The sequence below is a fragment of the Planococcus citri genome, chromosome 1 (assembly GCF_950023065.1).
Source record: "Planococcus citri chromosome 1, ihPlaCitr1.1, whole genome shotgun sequence".
NCBI lineage: Eukaryota > Metazoa > Arthropoda > Insecta > Hemiptera > Pseudococcidae > Planococcus > Planococcus citri.
Window position 1 is genome coordinate 57,161,910 of NC_088677.1, and position 20,963 is coordinate 57,182,872.

Consider the following 20,963-nt stretch of genomic DNA (forward strand, 5'->3'; position numbering starts at 1 on the left):
TTTTCAGAATATTTCTATTCAACTCTGTAGAGACACGAAGAATAAAGGGAACAGCACAAAATAAGTTTATGGTAAAAATACTAGTTTTAGTTGAAATTTTGTGTGTCAAAATTTCTCGTGTATTTTTTTCTGCACGTGTTGCCACGTTTTGCATAAACTTCTTCAGCGTCTCTTCTCTCTTCATGCATATCTATGGAACTATAACCATTTTTGATCTCGTTTCAAAAAACTTACAACTATTCATCACTAAAATTGCCTAATAACGCTAAAGTCTAATTTATTAAAGAAAAATCGAATCCGGCATAGACGTTTTGCCGCACAAGAAAGAAGTAGAGGGTAAAATTTATTATCAAAAGTTGACTAAATAGGTTGTAAAATTTCGACCCGACGAAAGCGAATTTTCGATGCGTACTTTTACGACTCCCCCGCATCATAAGAAAATTTCTCCATAGCTGTTTGCTTTTTAGTTGTTTTGTTGTTTGCGTTGAGAAAATTTTACGCATAAGAAAAAATGTATTTCTCGAAATTCTCGCTAAAGAACGAAAATTTTGCAAATTTTGGCCACATTGTTGTTCGTACGTATATAAAGAAATTATCGTGCACTTAAAACCACCGCGGGAAATATAATTCTCACGTACGTATGAAAAAATAAAAAGCTCAAAAACCACGGCACGATGATGAAGTATATAATCAGAAACCGAAAAAAAAAAACATTCGAATTTTTTCTTAAAAAACGAGCTAAATAACTTGCTCAAGTTGGAGTAAAATAATTCATTTATTCTCTTCGTCGAGTCCGCGTAGGTATGCTAAATGGGTGAATTTGCTTTTTTTCTCTCCTTTCCTGTTATAAAAGGCAAATTTGCATAAAAATTAAGCCGCATTTTTATTCTTTTTTATATTTTTTTATTTTCGACTCGAAATTAAAAGCAACCGTTGTAATAAATTATAAATAGTAATTGTAATGATCGCGCGTGGAGCAAAAAAAAAAAATGTAGATATTTTAGTGCTGAATATTTTAAAAATTATTCACATCCGTGAAACGGCAGCGGCCTGCCGGACGTTAACATTTATGCGTATTAAGAGATGAAAATTGTTTTAATCCGACTCGGGCGACGTAAAGCTGTATGGAAGTTGTGATGAATTAGCAGGTTTTAGAGGAAAAAAGGTGACTTTTTTTCATAAGTGAGGTGTTCTTTTTTAAAGGCTATTTTTGCGGTGGTTTTGAGTTTTGGGGAGTAAAGATGGAGTTGTGGACTTGAGGTAGAGTCAAGCGTTTTTTGTTCTTTTTTAAAGGAATGGTACTGAAAAAAACGAAAAACAACCAATGAAGGGGCAGTTTTCTCGAACAATAGTGTTGAAGGATTTTGACCGAATTCAGTGGAGACCTTCATTTTGAGTTGGAAGTCACTCAGAAAAAATTGTAACTTTAGAGGTGCTCCTGGAAAGGAGATATGAGCCTTCAAAGAGGAGGCATTTTCGAAAAAATCGTGGTTTTTTCAATCTAGCTTCCACCCAACCTTAGCATTATCTGTATTTTAATTTTGATTTTTCAAGGGTAGGGTAGCTAGGTACCTACATAATTTTTCAAATGTTTCAGAGAGATTGAATTTGATTGCGACATGTTGCAATTCTTTTAAAGGAGCATAAAAAAAGAGCTTTTTAATGTCATTGTTCTTCATAAGTCCATAAAATTCCCCGAAGATTGCCTCAAAAAATCAATCTCCTTCTCGCTCTCCTCCATAATAAGGACATGTCTAAGTATTTCGACAACGGACGTGTTATTCCACAGATGAGAATCGTAAAATCGATTACCTTCAGTAATCTAGCGTTCAGTCTCAGTACCTACAGGCTGTCATCTGAATAGATACACTAGAAAACGTCAAAAGCAAAATATCGAAAAGTTGGAATTTTAATTTTCCAACATTTATTATACGGTGATTGAAAATCGATTACTCGTTTTTTCTCGTGAAGGTAGTAGGTATAGGAACCTACGTCTAGTTCCACCTATATCTATAGGTACTCTTTTTCACCCTCCCCCTCCTCAGGCTCTCTCTACTGGTATTTCTATCGTTGCGCGAGATACGATGGAACGACGACGACGATGCTGCTGTGCTCCATCGTATGTGTATATGGCATTTTGTTACGTATAATACGATGTTTAATTAAATATAAGTAACGTGTACTTATAACCTAAGTAAACGTATAGTACGTATAAACGACGATTTCGAAAAATAGCTTCGATTTAGAAGGCATCGCAGAAAACGTATTTCACTCGGTAAAAGGGATAACACATTCGATCCTTTAAACGAGTTTAATTACTTCAAGGTATATACATGCATTTTTCTAGATCAACGAACAATCTCATTTCGCATTCATTTCACCCTCCTGTCTCCTGCTCCTCTGCCAGTTCGACGTCGTCGTTTATATCCCATACATCCGCAGCAGCCAAGCTGGAGACTGTGCGATGCGTATCACTGGGGTACCTCATTCATACCTACCTGCCTCACTCTACTCGTCGCAAGCGTGTTTATATGGAGCGGTCAATTCAACGCGATTTGCATATTCATGACTGTACGAAACGGTTCGCGAATGCCACCACTATAACCAGTACCTACGTCCAATCGAGTGTAAACTTTTTAAATGAGAAAGAAAAATTAGAAAGGAAAACTAACGCCATTTGCCAAGCCAGCCAGAGCTAAATGGTCAACCTCGAGAGCAGTCATCGGCCGCATAATTGAGAAGCGATTTTAAATTACACGAAAACACGTATCCCTGTTTTTTATTTTCGGTGTGAGGCGGCGACGAGGGAAAAAAACAACAAATAACGCGATAAAAAGCAATTTAACTGCGTACGTTAAAGAAATCCCGCACTAAATGAAGGATTAATCGTCGATAAAGTATTACAGAGGCCCCTTTTTTTCATTCCAAATTAAAAGGATACGTTATACTGTGCAATCGAGGAGTATACGAGGGCGTTTTTTACTCCTCAAATGCATCCTGAGGAATTTCTACTCGTAACTTGGAGATTTGATCGACTCTGAATTGGATTTACAGTGGGCTGAAATAAGACTCGAGTATAGGAAGAGATTACGATTATTCCCCTCCTCGATGCGAGCTAAGCAGAAATTTCAAATTTTCTTCTTGTTATGTTTGGAATCGCGGTCCAACGACTATGGCGAAAATGAAAATGAAAACGAAAACGAGAAAGACGACGACGACAACGACAGCGACGACGAAGCGAAAGTAAAATAGTATAAATGTAACTTAATTTTGAAAAAGTGAACTACTTTAGAAAGCGCGCGAAAATGAGCTCTAAAACAATGATAACGTTGTTTCTTGCTATTTATACCCGGCTGAATCTAAATTACAAGAAATTTATTTTTTCAACGACTCCTCGACAAAATGTATAGGCTTATACGTAGACACGCTTCCGTTTAAATACGAGGGCGTATTTTTCTTTGTACGTAAAACTACGAGTATATACGATACTCGTATAGTCGTACCTTGCTTATATACTCTCGACGCAGTGTTTCTTCTTTTGGAGCCGGCGAAATTGCCGTTAAGTACGTTTTTGTTAAATTTCACATCGTTTCCGGATACCATTGTTCATGGGTTCTGTTCAGCGTTATATGTAGTGTAAAAATCATAGCGTCGTGTACACACAGTTCAAGGTGTATTATTAATAATATTGTCAGATGGTGAAATACCTACATACACCTACCCATGGAGTAGGACGAGATCGCCGTTGAAGTTTCGCGTACTTTGCTGGCTTAGAATGCGGTATTCTTTCATTTTCTCATAATATACGAAAAGTACTGCAGAGATACTTGCTTCTACTTTCAATGTGTTATTGGTCAAGGTCGAGAGCTACTATGAAGTGAATGATACATTTTTAGAAAAGGGAGCATGTATATTTTTTTTTTTTAAAGAAAAGCTCAATAGTACCTACATATTATGCAACTTTAAAAGACTTCGATTTAAAATTGCAAATGATCAAAATTTGTCCTAATAATTTCAATTTATAGCTTCTATGATAGGATGAGTAGAGATTTGAAAATTTCATCTGAAAGTTTCGTAACACAAAGATCAACTTCCTTATAAGGGGGACCCTTCACAACAGAGTATTGCTAGTAAGAACAACATATGACTATACGAAAAGACCTACTCTCAAGGACAACCCAATCAGTCCCCAGTCAATACAGGGCAAATACTTCTCCGACATCGAATACCAAAATGTGGCAAGCAGGATCGTGGACAGGGCCATGGATCAGTTAGTTATCTCAAACGATCTGCGACATCCCTACTCTTTGATCTTCACAAACCACAAATACACCAACTCCATGAAGTTCCTTGTACTTAGGAGGATAAAGGAGAGGTTTTATCGTCCGGTGGGACCTGCTGCCGTGAGCTCCCTATTACCGGTACACAGAATATCTGAGAATGAGTGCGCAACATGGTGGCGAACTAACTCCGGCTCAAGTCCAAAGAATACTAAAGGATCTTAAAGAAGAAAGAGAAATGTTAATCCAAAGGGCAAATTGGGGCAGAATAACGGTTAAATCAAATGGAAAGCTAATAATGCAGGGAATAGAAGACGACCTGATGATACAAGTCCCGGAGTACACCTTGGCTCATTGTGTCAGCCACAACTTCAAGATGAGTAAGGGCATTGCACTCAAATTCAGAAGAGCCTTCGGCAATGTTGACACATTGAAGTCAATGGGTGCTAAAGTTGGGGGCATTGTAGAAATACACACAAAAGGAAACTATGTCCTATAAGACACCTAACCCAGAATTTTCAAGGACTTAGGATAAGCGAGAAAATCTTTCAGAATAGCTGTAAATATATAATAATAGATAATTGTAGCATAAGAACAATCTTAACTTGTGGGCAGTTAGGAAGCCAAAAGCAAGTGCACGGACTGCCCCACAAATATCCCTATAAATCTCGTGATAATAAACTAGGGGCCCTAACTTGTTAGGATCACCCCTAGGCGAAATCGAGTTCCCCTTTAAACTTTACCCTGAGATGGGTTGGAGGCTCAGTTGTGGTCTGAACAGGCATGAGTGCAAACAAAGCCTGCGAAGTGACAACTGGGCCTTAGGCAAACGCCTAGGGGTTATGGGTCGCGGTGGCAATCCGTCTCACCTCCCCCCTTTCCCCTCCCCTCCCTCCTTAGGCTTGGGGTGAAGCTATAATCATATTTAGATACATATTTTTATTCTAGTAACCCTAAGTCTAAGATTGTTGTCTTTATTTTTTCAAAAAACCCCAGCGCCTAGTGCTACCAAGGTAAATAAATACTGCAAAAAAAAAAAAACTTCGATTGAGCTGAAATTTGGCTCATCAAAAGAGCATACTACTACCAAGATCTCAATCTCAGAATCAAATTTTCAGCTGCCAAAGGTGATATTTCAAATTGTTGCAAATATTAAAAAATCGCGAAAACCGATCATTTTCAATGATCCCAAAACAAAACAGAACCCGATCCCTAAACCTCGAACCTGAACCCCATCCTTTGAGCCTGAACCTCGAAACTCATGATTTCCAATTATTAATCAGGATCTTTTGGGTCCAGGATCAGAACTGCGTTGATGAAAATACTGAAACCAGAACAATTTTCAGTAAATTTTTTTCAGTAGGGTGGGTCATTTTCAAATTTTTTCCCCAATTTTGAAGCATCTAAAGATCGCAGTAATGACTAAATGGGCTCAAATGAACGTGCTGAAATGTTTCAACCGATGGTTACCTAACTCTGATTTCTTCATGTTTAAAATTCAAAGTCTAACACAATCAATCATCCACCACCCATCTAAAATTATTATCTATGTAATTAAATTTGTAAGTACGAGATAAATAAAAGTTACTCCCAGACCTCAAAAAAGTAAAAAGAGCTGGAAAAACAAAAACCAGCTGAAGAAACTGCGTTTATAAAAAATCGGAGGTGTTCCCAAAACATTAATATCTAGACATTATTGGAACCACTGAATGTAATTTTTCGATTTTTTTGGGGATTCGAAGGTTAAAAGATACTTTTGAATCTGAATCCTAATAAGAGTGTTGAAGGTTTGAAATTTTTAGTTTGTTTATTCAAATCCATATAGCCACATTAAAACTGGATTTTTCAAAAAAAAAAAAAAAAAAAAAAAAATGGAAATACAAGTATGATCTTGCCTATGAATTGCTCACAATTTCACGGCTCTCAAAGGCAAAGAAAGTTTCATAAAAAATTGTCTGTGTAATTTCTGTATCCATTCAGTGTATCTCGATTTCTGTTCAGCCAAAAAACTACAAATAGGAAGGGGGAAAAACCTGAACCTTTGAATCCTGAACTCGAATCCTGACCCTTGATCCTGATCCTTTATATGTATTGTAAACCCGGTGGACCGCGACCCCTGTTCATACTCAGGTGACCCCCCTCCCCCTCCCCACATAAGCCGATCTGCTATTCTCCAGAAGTTTCAAATCGCTACAGAGGGCGTTGTAATCAACTCTGACAGCTGAAAATTCTATCCTGTCATAAATTCGAAATTATAAATCAATTGAATCCGAAGTGACGAATTGAAAATTGGTATTTGTTTACAAGTTAAAAAAATCTCAAGTTCTAAAAAATTCCAAAATCGTCAATTTTTGCAACAAATTTCCCAAAACTTCATCTACATCCTCAAGTCGACCTCCCTCCTCCATCATGACATGACTCGAGGGCACAGTTTCGCTTTAGTCGCAAAATTAAAGAAGAAAAGTTAACTTTTGATGGAGGCTCCAGATCAGCTAGAAAATGGTGGTAATCCATTCAGAGGGTAAACTTCAGAGTAAGCGAGTTTCAGATTTTTAGCTCTAAAATATTCACTCTTTTTGCAAAAAATCAAATTACTAACTGTTTCCGGGATTTTCAAAAATTCGCCAAAAATCGAAAAATCAAACCCTACACTTTTTAATGTAGGCAAACCAATTCACACGATTGTAATTTAAATTGCAGATTTACTAGATGAATTATTTGACGCATGTTACAGAACACTCTGTACCTACACAATTTATGCCAAAAAGTTCTTATAGACCTTCAATAAAGAAATTTTATTCATTTTTCACCCCGAATAGAACTCAACCATCAACCAAATCATCTCAATTGTGAAACTAATTTGGCATGAATTTTTCTCGAAATGATGGTACAAGCTCGATGGCGATTTTTGCGACGACGATGGGAGCAAAATAGAAGAAGCGTACGAAGAATTTTTGGCTGAGTTGGCATCACTGGAGACGAAGTTTTTGCAAACTATTATAAATAATTGATATGGTTTTTATTTTTGCATTTTTTGTTCGGCTGCTTGGAGAAAAAAAAATCAGAAAAACAGAGTGAGAGAGAAAAAAATTAAATTCCTTTGCATCGGTTTCGCACCGACTATAAATTACGGTCGGTTAAAACTCATTTATAAATTTATTATTCGAAGCTACGAACATTTTAAAAATTTATTGGCTTTCTGGAGAAAACCACGCGAACCTTATGCGTTGTACAGCTTTATGCTTCGATATTTCATAAAATTTATAAGATCTTGGTCGATATTTTATTTTAAATTCATTTGCACTTGGAGGCATTTTCGGATTGCGGTATACGCCCGCACTTTTCCACCTTACCCATCTTGTATACCTACCATATAGTCATATACATCGTCGTCGTGGTAGTGAAGGGGTGGTAAAAGGGTAAAAGACGAGTCCGCGTGGTTTTCTCGCGCCAATACAAACTACTCTGCTAGTGACGCTTTTGAAATATTAATACTGCGTGACTTTTCTTCTTTCGGGTGTTTTGAAGCCGACCGAGTTGCCATGCTTCGTGATTATTATCTTGTTTTCGTTTATTTTTCGGCTGTTATTTATTTTTACGTGGCTCTTTTTTCCCCCCTCTAACACCTTCTCCACCATGCTTCTTTCAATTTTGCGTGGTTTCGTTTACCTACACACCTATCTGTACAGCTCTTAAAGTATGTACATTCGAAGATACGAGTAGCAATGGTTGGCGGTTTTTCTCAACGATGCACACGTATGCGAGGGATTTTTCTTTGCTCGGCTGCTCTGTAAAGGGTACCTCTAGCTATTCATACGAGGACGATTTATGGACGTAAATCGATTCTACATAGCCTATTGTGTAATTTTACCAACGACACGATGCTCGTTCCCGAACGACTAAGCGAACCCTTTCTGTATTTTAATTTACAAGACGCAATATGTTTGAAAATTTGATTTGGACACGTTCGTGTAAATTTCGCGATTTTTCAATACATTTCAAACTTCGTTTACGATAATGTCAATTTCCTAAATTGTTTCTATACGCGTATGGCGAATGAAGATGGGGTTTTTTTGAGTGAAGATTGAAAATGTGTAGGGTGCTTATCAAGCGCTCATTTTTGAAATACAGAGTTGGTTACGAAATGTGTTTTTTTTTTAGGGCAGTTAAACGGTTCTTGTCGAACGTACCCTTCGCCTCAAACCCTATTACCAGTTTATTATGGTTTTTTGAGTGAGACTAGTTCTCACACAGTAAGTATAACTTGGTCTAGAGATGCAGAAAAAATTCTGAATTCGGATCAAAAGGTCACTTGCAGTGTAAAAAAGGCCAACAAATTGAACATGCAATGTTCCAAGTTGGGAATTTTTCGAATTTGAGTACCCAGTTTTTAATGCAAGAATTAAATTAGTTCTTCTCTGTGCGAATGTCTTTTCGGAAACGAGAAGTGGCGGGGAAAGAATTTAAAAAATAGAACGTTAGAGATACCTGCAAAACTCTCACAGAACTTTCAGGTTATTTTTCCAAGTAGAACCTCCGATCAAAAATCGATTCCTTTGCGATTTTCGATTCCATATGATCAATCATGTTTGGAATGAAGAAATCAATTTTTGTCTTTAAAATATATTCCTGTATCGAAAATCGATCGTGATCTACAACCGATCAATCGAATCACGAAATTCGATTCATTTGTGATTTTCAATCCTATTCAATCTATCATGTTTAAAATTAAAAAAAATAATTATAATTTCAGCCTCAAAAATACTTTTTTAAGTGATACTCGAATATGTAATCAAGTATCAAAAATTGATTCATTTGCGATTTTTAAGCTTACATGATCAACAAAAGTCAAAATTATAAAAATTAATTTTTAGCTTCAAAAATAAGATATCAATTAATCAAATTTCAAAAATCGATTAATCGAATCTCAAAAATTGATCAATCGAATCATTAAAATCGATAAATCGAGTCCCTAAAATCGATAAACTGAATTCATAAAATCGATTAATCGAATTTCAAAAATCAAAGAATCGAATCTCAAAAATAGTAATCGAATCAGTAAAATCGATAAATCGAGTCCCTGAAATCGATAAATTGAATTCCTGAGATCGATTAATCGAATCTCAAAAATAGATTTATCGAATCCCAAAAAATCGATTCATCAAATTTCAAAAATCGATTCATCAAATCTCAAAAATCGATTAATCGAATCCCAAAAATTATTTTTTTTTTTATTTTCCATGCCATTTAATCGTGCATGTTCACTATGGTATGTTGACGATGAAAAATTTGTTTTAGCATTCGGCTGAAAATAAATTTTCAAATCAGAAATCGAATAATCGAATCCCAAAAATTGATTCATTTTCGATTTTTGATGCCATTCAATCGAGCATGTTCACTACGTATGTTGATGATGAAAAATTTATTTTAGCATCAGGCTGAAAATGAACTTTCAAATCAAAAACCGATCATTCGAATCCCAAAACTCGATTCATTGCGATTTTCGATCTCATATGATCAGTCATGTTCGAACTGGAAAAAAATACCTATAGCCTCGAGTATATGTAGACTTAAGTATAAGACTTCCAGATCAAAAAATTGAATAATTGAACACCAAAAATCGATTCATTTGCGATTCTTAATTGTACATATATGTATTATGATCAACAGTGCTCAAAATGGAAAAAAAAATCGTTTAGCCTTACAAATACGACTTCCGGATCAAAAACTAATCATTATCAAAAATCGACTTAACGAAACTCAAAAATCGATGCATTTTCGATTTTCGATCCCATATTTCTGAGTACATACCTACTTAGTCGAATGTGTTCGAAATGAAAAATTTATTCTTGCCAATAAAAATGAACTTCCAAATCAGGAATCGATCATGATCAAAAGTCGATTAATCGAAGCCGAAAAATCGATTCATTTCGATTTTCAGTCCTATATGATCAATATCAATCACGTTCAAAGTGAAGAAATTAATTTTAGTCGCAGAATATGAATTTCCCAATCAACAATTCATGCTCGAAATTATCATTTTGCTTTGTATTGTTTTGTTTCATCTTTCATAAGAATTACTTTTTCCTTTTCAAAAGTACAGATCTTTTGAAAATCGATTTTCTGATTTTCGATTCTGTTTATGAGTGATTCATCTTTTCAAATTCGGCTTTGTTTTTGTGGTGTGAGGGGGGGGGGGGGTCGACAGACAAATTTAAGTTTTTTGAAGTATAAATTGATATTCTAAATCATTCGGCTTTTGATTTTCAATTTCAATCATTAGAAAAGATTGAATTTTTTCGAACTTATAATTGGCAATTTCGATCATAAAGAAAAATTGATTTTTTCAAACATGATCGGGAGGTCTAATTCTTGATTGGTTTGTTGGAAGTCATATCTCGAACTGATCCTAAAATAACTTTGAAGTTTTCATTCGATTTCAAAGATCGTCGTAGGATTGTTGGATATTGGACCATTTTCAGCTAATTGAGGTATTTTTTTATGCTTTCGCTCGGATCTTTTTGTGTAAGTTCGAATTCATTTTTTGACAATGCTGATATCAAATCCAATAAAATTAATTTCAGACAATTTTCTCAAGTTTTGTGAATACCTCTCGGGGATATTTTGTAACGGAAATTTAAGCCAAGTCATCTTATCATCTGCCTAATTCGGCATGAAGAGTTGGCTCGTTTCTCGAATTTATTCAAAGTGCAGAAATACACATAAACTGAAACTTGGGATCGTATTCGCATTTTAATACGAGATATAAAAATAAAAATGTTATAGTGACCTAGTTATGTAATACGGTACGAGTTAATAGCACAACACCCTCGTAAAGCAGCACCGTTATATACAAAGTACAGAGAAGCAACAAACCAAGAGAGAGCTACACCCGAGAAAAATATGTCTAATTTGTAAAAATATGTAAAGTAAAAAATGTGCAGAAGCGTTCGTTGAAGCGGAGTTGAGTCGAGTCGAACAGCGAGCCAAGGAGGGAAAGAGGCACAGAGCGGAGCCCGGAGTAGTCGGAGGGTCGGCCATCTTCTGTACCTATCTATGCTACATATTTCGTCGTCGTCAGCATAAAATTAAATTGGCGCGAAACGTGTACATCGGGTTAAAATGCGTATACGCTAACGAGTTGATGTTTATTCGCATGTAAATGTGATTTGAAAACGAACGTTGCTGAGCGCAATGTATCCTCTGGCAGCGAGTTTTTCTCTCTGTTTTCTCCCTCTTCAGTCTTCACTCAGACTCGGTGTATTCGTTGTGTATTTTTTGTATACGAGTACCTATCTAGACTATATGTGTACGAGAGGATAGGCTACAGGTATGAGGGGGGGGGGGTAACTTTTTATGGATTATTTAATTCGCGTGTTTAACGTGTAGCAGCCCGACTCGTGACAGAGACGAAAGGTGTGCAGAACTTTGAAGCCGTTGAGAGTTTTCGAGACGTGCATCGAAAAAAAGTCAACCACTCGGCGCAACGCTCTAAAATAAAGAGAAGAAAAAAAAATTAACAGCGACGCGATGGCAACAGAATTCCACGAGGTGCTTCGTTTTGCTTCATATAACTTTAGTCGCAAAGGATCAAACGGCTCTGCGGTGTCGAAGCTCGAAAAGTTAAACTCTAAGTTATTAAAGTTCGTTTACAAGTTTTTATTGCGAACTAAAGCGAGCATAGAATGGTAGTCGCGACTGGAGTTATTGCAATAAACCTCAATGAACGAGTGCGAACGTATACGTTGGTATATGCCTTACGAGATAGATAGACCAGACTCACCAGACGTAGAACGATGAGGGTGAGTCGCGGAATTGGCAGTGTAGGCTTTTGTGTGTGGTTGCCTTTAAAGTGTGGCAAATCTTCGTCGTCTCATCTCCCCTATAAATTCGAGTTCTGATTTTTTTGAACAGTTTTGAAATGAAATGTGATGCTGAAAGAGAGGTATTTTTTCTCTTTGCTGCGAGGATTTGGATGTCTGGGTTCAAATGCGCCAAAGATTTGCAGATTAAAATATTTTATTACAGATGGAGATTAAGTTGGTAGGTCTTGTGTAGGTGCTGTTTTCAAGTCTCGTTTGTACATCGGTGACGTCAATCGGGAATATGTTTTGTTCATTTAGCTCAGCGATCATTTCACAGTATGAGCATTTGAAAAAAAAAATCTCGATAAAAATGTCAAAAACTTATTTTGTTTTGCGTATTTACGTCATCTCATCAAGCGACATTTTCAAACTACTACGCACGAAATTACTGAGCCGAATAACTCGTTTTATCGTGTTCAACTGTAAAAATGATTTCATTCGTATACCGCGTGTCGTGCCATATTAAAGCATTATCATCGACATGATCTTCGCAGCGAATTAAACAATGACTTCGAACATAGGTGGGAAATTATGAGAACACATGACTTTAATTTTATTGCTCTATCGAGTAAGGTACATACCTATATATAGTGAAAATAACATTGTGTAAAATTGATAAGTTTCTCAATTTTTTGATATTGAAAATAATAACTGAAAAATTGACACCACTGCGTTCCAAAATATTTCTTAATTTTCAGAAATGATGCCTTAGTTTCAACCGCTCAGTAGAACCCTAAAAGTGGTCTTGGATTGTGTTGGCAGCAGCCTAGGTCAACGTAGAATCTCAAATATTGTCTTGTGGAACTGGGCTATTTTCCCCAAAACAGGTTCAGTGGAAGATGGAGCGAAAAAACCACGATTTTTTTTGAGAAAGTTCCCTTTTTGAGAACCCATATCTCTCCTTCAAAGGCACCTTCGAAGCCAAAAATTTTTATGAGTGACTTTTTACTCAAAATGAAAGTCTCCGGTGAATTGAATGAAATTCCTTCTATATTTTTTTCACGATTCACCTTAATCTAGGCGTAGTACGTATTATGAGTAATGTTATTTTACGTGAAAAATAAGTTCGCCATGTACGTGTAACTTATGTAAAGTTTTGTTGGCTGGTTTCGTGTAGCATTTCGAGTGGGGTATATATGCTCGCATGTTGCACAGTACTCGTACAAATACGAGTAGGTATATGTACGTAGATGTACCATGTATACTCATACGTAGGTATAGAAATAGATGGATAGAGTAGCTCGAGTGAGAAAATTTTTCGCTGCCTTCCATCTGTTGCTATCGGTGTTTTTCCAATGTGCTCTCGACGTTCTCTTTCTGCTGTGCTGTATCTTTTACACAAATACGTATTTTATAAAGTTTAAAGTCAAATCGAATATATTTTCGCATGGATTCACTGGAAAAGTGTAGTATGGAAATGATTAGTAAACTTGCTAAAAAGCTACCGAGAGATCTGAGAAAAATCTAATTGTAAGATGTGAAAGTTCGCAGAATGAACCAAAAAAAGTGGAAGGCTGGAAGTGTTGAAGGGGGAAGGTGTGTACAAATATGTATGGGAAAATTTTGCATATTTTCATTTCAGGGCTGATTTTAATTATGTTGAAAGTGAAAACATAGAATATGTACTTAGGTATTCATATTTGGAAAATGGAATTTTGCATTTCAATTCGTGTTGATTTTAATTTGAACATTAGTTAAAAATTTTCAATGCATATTGCATAATACGATGTATACAGTAACGTAACGTAAGAAAAACACGCTGAAAAAAGCTGGTCAAAAAACCACTTTTGAGGTGTCACTCCCAAAATCGGTTCAATTTGTGGATAAACGCTTTAAACAGATCGAGTATAGCACACAACTCGATTTTTAGCTGCCCAATTTCATATTCACGCCTTCTAGAAGCATATTCAAAATTCTGGAGAAATTGAAATATCCCGCTGGAGGCTCCAGAATGGCTGGAAATGGTGAAACTTGAATTTGGGGAATTACCTAATATAAGTTTTAGGACTTATTCTGATCATTTTTGATGCTCAAGTACGTACTATAAATCACCAAAAACAGTCAATTTTGAATCTTCAAACGTCTGCCAAAAATCGAAAAATAAAGTTGGGCAGCTGAAAATTTGGTTTTGGGGGTTTTAGACGATGCTTTTCCAAAAATTGCGGTCCTGCTCAAATCAAAGTGTGACACATCAAGAGGTTCCTAAAAAAAAAAAAAAACTTTAAACATTCATTCGACACTATACTTAAGTAAAAACATTCAATATCACCGCAAAAACATTTACGCTTGTTTGAAAAAAATAACCAAAAAATTTACTAAAAAATTTACAGCAAAAAAATCAATTTCCATTACCAAAAAAATCCCTAAATCCCTGAATGAATCTTTACCAAAAAATCAAATGAGTTCTGAATCACCACGAAGAAATGTAGATACCTGAAACCACACAAAAATCATTCATAATCCTCATAATCCCCCCTCCCTCTTCCCATCCCCCCAAAAAAACTGGAATTTAACTCTTACTTATTTGAAATCCAAAATGATTTTGAAAAATCAATTTTGAATTACCACAGTAACAGTCGATTAAAATAACCATAAAAATTTTAAAAATCTAAAATCACCACGAAAAAATTAATCAGAAAAAAATGCATTTAAAATCAACGCGAATTGGCTGGTGTTGGTGGCGAATTAGTTGGTCTCAAAATTTTGGTAAAATTTTGTCAAAATCATACAATTTGTCAATTTTTTGGATTGCTGCTGCCAATTATTTAGATTTCTTAAAGGATTTCAATAATGCTGTAAAGTTGAATAATTTTGAACGAAATATTATTAATTTTTGAAAATTTGTCTGTGTTATGACACATTTTTGAGATATTTTTTTTGGATATATCATAAAATTCAAATTTAATGAACCATATAAATTTGTAACACGATGAGGGATAAAAGTTTAACAAAAGAAATCATCCAACTAAAATATGAACTAAACTTGCTGTTGCTCAACATTGCCCATTAAAATTGAACAAACACAAATCTGTTCCCTACACTTCAACAATTTCCATATTCCATTCATGCATTTTAGGGGGGGGGGAGTCATATATACTATGCATGGAAAAAAAGAAATTCATCAATTTTTGTATCATTAAGTTGGTATTTTGATGATATTTTTGCAACTTATTACCGTCCTGTCCCTCCTAACGTCATCAATTTTCATTATTTTATTTTTAAAAATTTTGTTGGTCAAATTTCGCTGTGCCAAGAAGCTTGAAAATCATACTAAGAGATTGAAAATGTCGAGTTTTCAAATGAATAAATTATTGTTTAGGTACCCGAAACTAATTATTTTTCCAATTACCTATTAGGAAATTTCCATTAATTTTTTTTTCAAATTTTGGTCATTAATCAAATTATTGTCAAGATGAAAACACATTTTCGTACAATATGATTATTATACTTAATAAAAGTACCGAGTATAATTTTCGCGAACCGAATTTCTCTTTAATTAAGAGTTTCTATAAAATTAATCTTTTTTCGTGCCTTTATTCTGTCGTCGTCGTCGTCGTCGTCGTCGTCGTCGTCGAGTTGATAAAATAAACGAAAACCGGCTCGGCTGTTTTAAAGTTTCGAACCCTTTAATTACGTATTATATTTGTATAGGGTCTCTGTGATGTTTTTGGCAGAAAAAATGCCTATTCGTATATCGAAAGGAAATTATTTCACGATACGAGTATACCTGCGTCAAAGTAGGCGAAGGTAGGTGGAAAAGATTTGATTGGTGCGAGATTTGGTTATGTGCACAACTTACGCATCTACCTAGATGATATTTTTGCCTTACCTATGTATATTTCTGGCTGATTTGAAATTTCGCTGTGTGAAAAGTTTAAATCAAATTTCGCTTTGATAAGGTCGCTATATGGAAAATGGAAAATAAAAAGGGTTGGAGCGGTTTTGAGAAAAATGATGTATTTTATTACGCGACGTTTCTTTTTTTTAGAGATTGATAAGATAAAGTAGGTCATTGGAAAAGTTGTGCTCGTGGTTATAAGATTACCAGCGAGACGAGTTTCTTTGGTACATACGATTTTGCGGCCTTGGACGAGTATTATGTAGTATACAGTGTGATGAAAAGGCTTTTCAATTCTTTGTCGTCATCGTGTTCTAGTATATTCGCGTCTTTCAAGGATGCTGTCCGCAAAAAGAAAAAAAGAACTAAGTCGAGTATCTTTTTTGAGAGAGGTTTTTTTTACAATTAACCTTCAGGTTGGAAATAGGTATCTAGGTACATATTTGATCGGATTTCATCGACGCGACTTACATATCCTGGGGGGGGGGGATTTTCGTTAGTGAGATGGCAATAGAGAAGCTCAAAATGCGTATGGGTTTTGTTGTCATCGCAGGAAGCTTCAAAAAAGTTGGACATTCGAAAACATTTCAATCGAATCGATTCACCAAAAGTTATTTTTCATCTACCATATAATTTTTTATTGATTGAACATAATTGCGGCGGTGTGGTACATCTTATGCTGAAACCACAACAAAAAGAAGTATCCATAAAGGGGCCCAAAATTGTATCCTAGATGTTTTTTGAGAACACGATTCGTGCTTATTCGAACCAAAGATTGGAATTGAGAAAAGTGAGACTGTTCGGCTCGTCGACGACGAACGTTTAAAACTTACAAATAGGAGAAATCCCTTTAAAGTGATTTACTTTTGGGAAAAGTTTAGAATATAAGTGGGTGGTTGGTTAGCTGGGTAAATAGAAGTAGAGAACTTGTGTTTCACAAAGGAGTTGCGTTTCGCAAAGTTTACGTACGTATACGTCGATGCGGTGCGTGTTTTAACACTTTGGTTAAATCTGTTCGCAGGTACACTGGTACAGAAATACTTTACGATTGGATATTACCGAAAGGAGAATCACCGAAAATAGAGGCAGTAGGCATACGCTAATTATACGTAAAGTTCACTCGACCGATTTTGGTAATTACTCGTGTTTCGCCGACAACCCTATCGGAAAGAATAGACAGTTTGTTACGTTATCAGGTAAGATATTATTCGCTATGTGGCAAGAATACGTATAGATCTAGATATAGGTACGTGTCTCGAGATGGTAAAACTATCTACGAGTTAATTTAGTATTATGGTCAAAGGATCTCAGCAGAATTATAATAAATGGATGGATTTGCCCATTTTCCCCCCTTTTTTCGAGTTAAAGTGTACGAGGATCTTTTGAATGATCTGAACTCCCCCTCCCCAACATTCAAAACACGCTTACAGCCCCTTTTAGTCTTACGAAAAAGTTTGGAGTTGTTTCTAAGCAACTTCTGTACGATCATTTCTCACAAAAATTTCATTTGAGGCAATCCTAGTCTCTCAAGTTGGAGAAGAACCCAAAATACTGCCATAATTGTCTTTTTTTCATTTTCAATAAAAAGTTGTGACAGTAAAATAAAAAAAAATACCTATATCAAAAAAATGTTCTTAACGAAATTTTATTAAAACAGTCACATACTTACTGCTCATTTTCCTATCCTTTTTACACATCCAACCCATGCAAGAAAATCATAGATGAGTAGTACTATAGTACTATTTCAGTACTATTTCTGTAAAACTATTGAGTACTAATTCAGTACTGTAGAACTAAGTAGTACTTAGTATTACTTCAGTACTACTTCTGTATAACTATTCAGTAGTACTTCAGTATTGGGATACCAAGTAATGCGATAGTACTATTCCAGTACTACTTTAGGTAAGACTATTCAGTACTACTTCGGTATTGTGGTATCAAGTAGTACTATAGTACCATTCTAAATACTACTTTAGACAAATTTCTCATTTTATGGTCTATGTTCAAGCTTAAACTTATTTGTTAAAAATAGGTATGTGAGTTTGAATTTCAATTATACCTGCCCAGCACACGTTTTTTCTGAAATTTAAAAAATTAAGTAGCTAATAAATACGGCAATTATTTCTATATGCTCGAAAAACAGCAAAAAAAAAACGCTCATAATAAGTGATTATACAATCTAAAAAAAAAAAAAAAAAAAAAAACGCATTACATTAATATTATTGTGCTAAGAAACCAAAGACTGCAGAAATAAGTGCTATAAAACTGCTCCATCATGGGTAGGTATCAAAATGTAGGTACCTATGTATTTTCAATGAGCTATCGGAAAACCTAAAAAACGTCAAACATTAATTTATTTTAAAACACAAATGCATCGATCATCGTTTTTAATTTTCATATAGGCTATTAAAAAAAAATAAACATTCAGTTTTTTGTAATATTGACAATTTCAAAATTTTTGTTTTTTCCCATTTTTCAAACTGATTTTTGCTGTTTTTCTCCCACAAAAAAGCTGTAACTACCTGAAAAAACTTCAAAATCACCGTTTTTTTAAAACTAAAATAAGCATTTGCATTTATTTATTCCAAAAATATGCGAAAAAATGCGCTATAAAGTGTCATAATTTGTCTCAAAATTGCATGAAACTGACAAAACGTAAAGAAAATTACTATCTGCGGTATTTGGTGCAGCAAAAAAATATACGATATCATTAAAACAATTGCCTTACTAATAATGTACTGCAATTTAAAAAAAAAAATACTAATAATGTACTGCAATTTAAAAAAAAAAGGAAATATGAAATATTTCAGAATAACAAGGATAATATGCTTATATTGTTCAAAATGTGCTATATCCATTGAAGTCCCCATAGTCCAGTGGTTAAGGTTAGGTAGTTAGGAACGTAGGGTCGCAGGTTCGAATCTCAGGTTAGGTAGGAAATTTTCGTTAATGGAATTGGATGGTATATGAATTAATGATTCGATAGATAAAAAGTAAAACGATTACTGATAACAGAAATTGTGCCAAATGTACTCAATATTTTTAAAAATTAATTTAAAAATGTTAAAATGTAGTACTAGGTACAGTTCTTTTGAGTAGTACTACAGTAATATGTCCTAGTAGTACTGCAGTAATACTTTCTCAGTAGTACTACAATAATACTTCTTAGTAGTACTGCCAGTAAAACTGAATTGCTCAATTTAGTACTACTGAAAGTAGTACTGCTTTTAGTATTACTTTAGTAGTACTATTTTTCTGCATGGGAAGGGACAATTTTCTTCTAACTTTCCTCTTATGGTGATTTGAAATGAGGAGCTCATTGCAAAAGTAGCCCTTGTCACATGAACCTATGCAATCTCCAAAGCTCTCCCTTGAGCGTACCCAGTATCATGAATGTAAACTCTATAAAGCAATTCCTCTCAGGGCTACTCAGGGTAGACCAACTTGACGGTCAGTTCATCATTACAACATGATCTCCGCAGTTGGCAATAGGTGCAATCGAGTGAAAAGGGTCTAAAAGTTCATGTGACAAGGGCTACTTTTGCAATGAGCTCCTCAAATTATTGTTCCTGCACTTTCAGGACAGAAATGTTCCTGTAGAAATTTTTTTAATGTGTAGTCTACATTTCTTTATTTTTTTTACAATATTTTTCAAAATAATTTTTTTTGCCCTAGTTTTATTTTATTATTTTATTTAAATGCTCCTAATTTGACATTTAGATACCTATCTGATTGTACCTAGGTACTCTAGTTTGTCTGGCTTGAGAATTTGGAAGAACTTTTGATGATATCTTAAGTCTAGATCTCCCGATAAAAAATCGATCATGACTGAAAATCGATTAATCAAACCTCAAAAATCGATTTGTTTGCGATTTTCAACACCATGGCCAATCATGTTGGAAATGAGAAAAAAAATGATACATGCTCAAAAATCAACTTTTTGATTAAAAATCGAATTATCGAACCTCAAAAATCGATTTATTTGCGATTTTCGATCTCATATGACTACTCATTTTCACAAATAAAAAAAAATGTTTGCATAATGTATTTCAAAAATAGAACTCCGGATCAAGAATTGTTCAAGTAATGGAATCTCAAAAATCGATTCATTTGCGATTCTCATCTCATATGACAGAATATGTTCGAGATAAAAAATCGATTTCAGTTGCAAAAATTAATCCCCTGATTCAAAATTGGTCTTGATCAAAAATTGCTCGACTAAATGCCAGAAAATCGATAAATTTTATCGATTAGATATGTTTGAAATTATCAAATTTTGCTTTGAAGGTATGCATTTTTTTGTTTCACTTTTAGCGAATACTAGGTGCGTTTTTTGTTGTTTTTTTTTCCGTAAAGCTAGGTATCTTTTGAAATTGGATTTTTCGATTTTCGATTTATTTCATGGCCTCGTGGGTGATCGATACTGTACAATTCGTTTTTGTTTTTGTTGGAAAAAAATTAGCTAAAATTAGGCATAGGTAACTTGCTTACTTACATTTGATTCAAAATTGACATTTTCAATGAATCGATTTTTATTGATTCTGAATTTCAATCATAAGGAGTGATTGATTTTTTCTGAGATGATCGGTAGGTCTATTTTTGACATCATTTATTTTCAGACTTAAAAAAATTGAAACAAGCAAAGTCCACAGGACCTGGCAAGAGGGTTCCCAGATTATATGATTTGGATTGAGTGTTGTTGAATCTGTAAAGGATAAGGAACCACGACGACGACGAATATCAACTGTTGAGGAAACTGGGTACACGAAAAATGAAAACTGAGGATAAAAATTAGAATTATACCTAATCAAAAAAAAAAAAAATTGCCAAATCAATGAAGAAAAAATATTGAGGCCAACACTAGAAAAGGGATCTGATTGTGAGACATCTATACAAATGATTCCCGCTTGAAATTTTCCAAAAAAATGATTTCTGTTTTTCAAAATTGACCTTTTTTTAGAATTACCCACCTACCTATTT

The 20,963-nt window shown here is 34.8% G+C and overlaps 1 protein-coding gene across 2 annotated transcripts in view; it reads left to right on the forward strand.

The window, feature by feature from the left end:
• The window catches only part of LOC135833008 (limbic system-associated membrane protein-like), a 489,776-nt gene that overhangs the window by 424,722 nt on the left and 44,091 nt on the right, over nt 1-20,963 (forward strand). For both annotated transcript variants that reach the window (XM_065346596.1, XM_065346597.1), the window contains exon 7: nt 17,005-17,179. In XM_065346596.1, the coding sequence (XP_065202668.1) occupies nt 17,005-17,179 (175 nt within the window). The remainder of the gene's footprint in view (nt 1-17,004; nt 17,180-20,963) is intronic.